At 35.2% G+C, this 6,288-nt stretch overlaps 1 protein-coding gene across 1 annotated transcript; it reads right to left on the bottom strand.

Annotated features, from left to right (window-relative positions):
• Positions 1 to 4,673: 4,673 nt before the first annotated feature.
• LOC132178016 (receptor-like protein 9DC3) lies at positions 4,674 to 5,341 on the bottom strand. The gene is made up of 2 exons (XM_059590485.1): positions 5,278 to 5,341; positions 4,674 to 5,164 (listed from the first exon to the last, which is right to left on the bottom strand). The coding sequence occupies exons 1-2, from the start codon at positions 5,339 to 5,341 to the stop codon at positions 4,674 to 4,676; spliced, it is 555 nt and encodes a 184-aa protein (XP_059446468.1).
• Positions 5,342 to 6,288: the final 947 nt, after the last annotated feature.

The following is a 6,288-nucleotide window of genomic DNA, read 5'->3' as shown; positions in this document are numbered from 1 at the left end:
AACCCCCATGGGGTGGCTCATTGGCCACCCCACCTCCTATGGGATGGCTTGCGGGCCAACCCAAAGGGTTAGGGATGGCAGCCACCCCAACACCCCTGGGCTGGCTTGCGATGACTCTTATGGATGATTATGCTGGCTTGCTGTGGGTTAGGGGTGGCTTGCGAGCCATCCCGTAGGGAGTTATAGGTGGCCGCAAGCCACCCCTAACCCCACGAACCCTACAATCTTAACTTGTGGGCTCTATTTTCTGATTGGCAGCCATCACAATAAATTTAGTTGACCTGGGATGAGGAAGACTTTGAGAAGTATGTATGAAAATGAGAAGTAAAATAGGAGGAGGAAGAACCCAAGTCTACTTAGCACCCTTTTGATGCAATGCCCCTCCCTTTCAACAAATTTTGTTGCTTTGTTTGGCAAAGCCTTTCTTTTTCTTTTGTTACCACTTATCACAATTTTTCAAAAAAATCAACATCAAAACATTCTAACTTTTTTCACTTTTTATATTATATCATCATTATTCAAATAAAAAAAATTATTACAAAACAAAATTTTTTTCACTTTTTTTTATACCAAAAATTGTTACGGTTTTTATTTTTATTTTTCCACATCAATTAATTACATCAGTGTCTAAGGAAAAGGCTTTGCCAAAGAATAATTGACTTAATGTCATCCTAAATCCTAATACAATGGCGAAAGTAGAATTTTAGGATTGAGAGACAAAATTAAAAAATAAAAAATAAAATTGAGGACATACAAATTTAATTTTAAAAGGATTATTAGGGTATTTAAAAATAAAAAAAATTGTTGAAGACACCCCAAGCCTACATGTATTTCCACCTTTAATATTTAAGCTTTATTGATTATTACTTACAAATAATTGACAACACAAGCCCATATTGAAATTAACAAGCAATTTACATGCATAAGACTCAAAGCATGGAGTCTTTGCATTAAGAGTAGATTTATTTTTTATTGTCTATCGTCTTTACATTTGAGATACGCTTCAAAACCCAAAGTGTACGGATTAGCATAACACATGTGACTTCTTATTTATTTCTCATTGTCTTTCTTTGTACTTATTCTCAATAAGCTAAAAGTGCGTAGGAGCTCAAAAAGTCATTACTCTCTTTTTTCAACTATTGACGCCTAATTTGTTTTATTGATTATTTAGTTGCAAATAATTGAGATGATGGAGCCTATATTGAACTTCATAGGCAACTACATGTATGAGACTCAAAGCATAGAAATAAAATTTATTTCTAATGGTCTATCGTCTTTCCATTGAGATAAGCTTTAAACTCAAAGTGGACATGACAAATGTATCACGCCCCACATATTTAAATAATAACTATTTTTGAAAGGTTAAAAAATAATATAAAGTTATATTATTAAATTTAAATCTTAAAATTATTCTAAAAGATTATGTGAACCAAACGATTGATGTCATTATCGATCGATTGATGGAACTGGCTTAGCACCGAACGAGATTTCCATTGATCGATTGATGAAGGTAACAAACCAGCCTAGAAAGTCTTAAGTGGAGTTCACATCGTCAAAAATTAGAACGTGGAAGACAAGTGGAGGTAGGGTGAATTGGCCGGAAGTCCTACCGGGTCTAGCATGGCAACTTCAGGGGGAGAATGCGTCAATATTGCCAAATTTAATGATTTGTAATTTTTTATTTTTGGGAATGTAATTATTTTTACGTTTGGAAATAATTAAGAGTCTGATAGGATGTTTGAAAATAAAAGATTTTCATGTTTGGTTCACACCTAAACATGTTACAAAATATCTTTATATTTTTCTCTTCCAAATTTCCAATAGTTAAGGCTATTTAATACAAAATTATTTAAAATTTATATATATAACGTGACTTTTCTTTACTTTTCCAATATATAAACTATATATTATATATTTGATTTATTTTTCGTCTATGACCAAATAAAACATGCTAATGTCTCTTTTTGTGGAATAAGATAGCTAGTTCCTCGCTTTAATGTTCAGATTTTGCAAATGATCACAATCAAATCCAAAAAATAGCAGTAAAAAATAACTATATATAACAAAATTGTCACATAGTCTAACTTTTATTATATAACCATAACAATATCCAATTAAAAAAAAAAAAAAACTTTTCCTGCAAAACCAAGGGAATCCAAATTCTTTTGGGTTTCTGAATTCTCTCTATTTAAGTGCAATCAAACAAGATAATATTTACTTTGCAAAAGAAAAAAGAAAAAAAAAAAGAAAGATAATATTTTAAAATTCTCAGCAATCCTAAAAGATTTCCCTCGTCCAAATGCTCTATTCATGCATCAACAATCTTGTTCACATTACTTATAAAAAAATATATTTATTTATTGAGTAGGAATCAGTGTGACATGCTTATCAAGCACAAGCACTAAGCAGCACTAAAATAAAGCAATAAATAGGGAAAAATAATTAGAATTCAACGAGATACATGCCTATGGAGAGGTACTCAGATAATTATTTGATTCAAAACATGACAGAAGTACTTTGAATTATTAAGTGCCCATCACACATAAATGTGTATATCAGCAACTAAGCATTACAGTTAGGAGTGGGCAAATTAATCGATTACCGATTATCGATCAATTACCGACTTTAAACGAACCGATATTAACCGTAACCAATAGTTATCGGTCGGTAATCGGTTAAAAATTTTATTTCGATAAACTTATCAGTCGGTAATCGGTTGGTTAAAATTTTTTTATCGAAAAACTGATATGACTGATATGACTGATAGGCTATTTTAATTTTTAATTTTTAATTTTTTAGAATTTTATATTTATTATTGTAGTGGATCAATAAAAAAAAAAAAAAAAAAAAAAGCTTCAATAAGCTATTTTATCCAAAAATATACTCTAAAATAACTAATTTTTAATAAGCTATTTTAGGCTTTAGCCCAACAAAATGTATTTGGGCCTCCAAAACAATTAATTTTGGCCCAATTAGCAACCAGTAAAAGCCCAATAAAAAGCCCAAACCGATTTAACCGACCGGTTAACTGATTACTGATATGACTGATAATTTTCGGTTAACACTTCTTATTGGTCGGTAATCGGTTAAGATTTGGTTAACCGATAGCTTATCGGTTAACCGACCGATAAGCCCATTAACCGGTCCGAACCGACCGATACCCAGCCCTAATTACAGCCACCAGAGAGGCCTTGTAGACTTCAGCAAACTTCCTTCAGAGTATACTTGGAGTACATATCTTTGCATTGAACCCCAGAAGAAAAATACAGACACCAATACAAATCCCAGCTGCCAACAAATCCCAATACAAACACCAAATGAGTAAAATATATCCACACACCAAATCTATACAGCTATACAAGATAGCCATGATACAAACAAAACCACACCAGTAGAGTTCTGTTGGTGTTGCCATTAGGGTTGTTAAGTGAGCGAAGCGTCTCGCGAGCAAGCTCGGGCTCAACTCGCATAAGCTCGACTCGTGCTCGACTCGAATATTAAATGAAGCACTTCGTGAACACAAATCATAGCTCGAATATTAAACGAAGCAAGCTCGGCTCGACTCGGCTAGGCTCGTGAGCAAGCTCGTATAAGCTCGTGTATGTGTTTATATATATATAAACTAAGTAATACATAATCAATTATAAATCTCATAATTATTAAAATCTTAAAATTACATTTATATTTAAGCGTTAGAGAATGAAAAATTCTAAACCCTTCATGATCAAAGAGAGAGAGAGAGCAATCATTAAAAAGACCTCGATTTAATTAGAGCAGACCCAAACAAAAGGAAGAAGAATCAAGCAGAAACTATTGAGGGAGATTGCAAAAGGCATAAACTATTGAAGAATCATACAGACCCAAACACTATCACTACCTGTTTGATGAGCGAGAGTGAGAGAATGAGAAATGAGAGTTCAAGTGGAAGATGCGTTGTGATTGGTGAGGGGGATTGAGAGAGAGACGTTGAAAAAAATAGTTTTTTGTAGGGGGCGTTGTCCCAATATAGTCTAAATACAACCTATTAACTTGTCCCACATTGTTAAGAAAACATTAATCTCCAAGTTTGTTTATCTATAAAGGATGCATATCCTTTCTCTTTGAAACCAAATGCCTTGCTGTATTGACTTAGGCTCCATACTTGACTAGCCAGGTGAAGCAAATACTCATATGCAAACTAACTTCTTAAGCCGTTTAAGAGTACTTGAAGTTAATTTTTTTTTTTTTTAAAACAAAAACATTAAATATAAGAGCCAGCTCGCGAGCTGGCTCGGCTCGACTTATTATTAGCTCGAGCTCGATTGTTTTGGCTCGCCCTTGAGCTCGACTCGAGTTCGAGTTCGAGTAAAATTTAAACTAGCCAAGCCTGAATAAGGGAAGCTCGCTCAAGCTCGGCTCGTTTACACCCCTAGTTGCCATGTAAAGTTAAATTTTCCATTGGAGTCATACCTTAAGAAAACGCCGGCCAACATCCAATCATGAGCATCCATTTTTTCATTTTGATTTATATTGAAACTAAAAAAGCAAGAGTTTATCATGACAAACTAAGAGGTGTTGTGCCTCGAAACTGAAACTAGCACCTCGGCTCCTGATTGTGGAATGCTCGTCTTCGACGATGTTCTTTTCAGAGATACAGTTGAGGGAAGATCCTAAAACGAATGTCTTCAACATGTTTATAGTACCATATCCTCCATTTCTTCCAAAACATAAGAGGCCTGAGGCCCAATTATAATTCCGAAGCCAAAAACAAATCCCAGTTCAATGCTTATATAATTTCTCTCAATCCCAGTCCCAGAATTTGAATGAAGTTCTTCATATGTTGGAGGTGACAACCGTGGCTCCTCATGTGAGCACGGTGATTTCAAAGGGAAACCACATAATCTTTCGTTTCCTTTGAAGGAATTTTCTGAAAATGTAGCAAATTGCTTGATGAATGGAATCTGTCCCACCAATTGGTTGAACGAAAGGTTGAGGACAGAAAGGAAAATAAGACCATTAGCGAGTTGCATAGGAATCGCTCCAGTAAGCTTGTTCCTTGACAAGTCTAGTGACTCAAGATGAATCAATTTTCCTAGAGATGCTGGGATTTTGCCCGTGAAAGAATTATGCGACAAGTTGAGATTATATGACAATGTGAATTCTCCAATTTCTTCAGGTATAGGACCTTCAAAGTTGTTGCAAGAAAAATCAATGGTGGTGAAGATATTTAGAATCTTCACAAGTTCCACCTCTGAACCTTTGCTGATAACTATTATCGTATCTCGATAATAAAGCTACCAATTTGAATTTGGAGCTGATTGAGCTCAGAGGTTGCCTCATGTGCATTATCCATCATTGCCATCCAAGTAGAAAGGAATATTATTGGAAGGTTACCAGTAAAATTGTTTGAAGCTATATATAGGATTTGAAGCATCGACCAAGGGACATCAAGCTTTGGATGAGCAATGAGCTCATAAAATTAAATTCTTAAGCTTGCCAAACTTTGATGGAATCTGAGAATTGTCGAAGCCGTTATATGCCAAACTCAGGCTTTGGAGTTGTTGAAGACTGAAAAGGGTGTTTAAATTGTCAAGTCCACCCGAGATGGATTCATTGGTCAGGTCGAGACCAATAACATGTCCCTCATTACATGTTATGCCTTCCCAAGAACAGCAATCAACACTTCGATTCCACTTAACAAGTTTTGTGGACATAGTAGGGTCGAATGTAAGGTTGTTCTTAAGTTGTAGCAACAAGGACTTCCGATTGCTACTACATTGGCCAGACAACCCAAAGACAGAAAAGGTGAGGAAAAGTGAGTAAATGGCCATCAAGAAAAGCCTCGATAAGACTGCACGAAGTCTCATTAATGAAGGCTGTTACAAGACATAACCTTACAATAATAAAGAATCGAAGAGGCTGTTGCCTAATTTCTTTTGAGTGTGATTAAATTTATAGATGGGGGTTGTGGCTCCGAGTAGCTTTGATCATGTGCATGCTGAAAATATAATGGTTCCACTAACACGACTTTTTAACCTGTGACTTTGAGTCGTTCGTGGCCTACCAAGAAGAAGAACTAAGAGAAGATGATCTTATAGATCGAGCACCATTATTTGATCTTATATAAGTATGAATTTCTTTCAAATTTCTTTCCCTTTTCGAGTGCTTTGTGAGGTTTACTTGGCTCCTGGCAATATGTTTTGAATCATTGGTCTTCCATTACAAGTGGAGTTGACCCAAGTGGTCAAAAAGTAGAACATTGGGTCATAGAAAACAGAAAAAGAGGAATGTGGAAGATAAGTGGTGGTG

The sequence above is a fragment of the Corylus avellana genome, chromosome ca4, assembly GCF_901000735.1.
Source record: "Corylus avellana chromosome ca4, CavTom2PMs-1.0".
Lineage (NCBI taxonomy): Eukaryota > Viridiplantae > Streptophyta > Magnoliopsida > Fagales > Betulaceae > Corylus > Corylus avellana.
The sequence above is the reverse complement of the archived record's forward strand: the minus strand, read 5'-3'. Positions and strand labels throughout refer to the sequence as shown.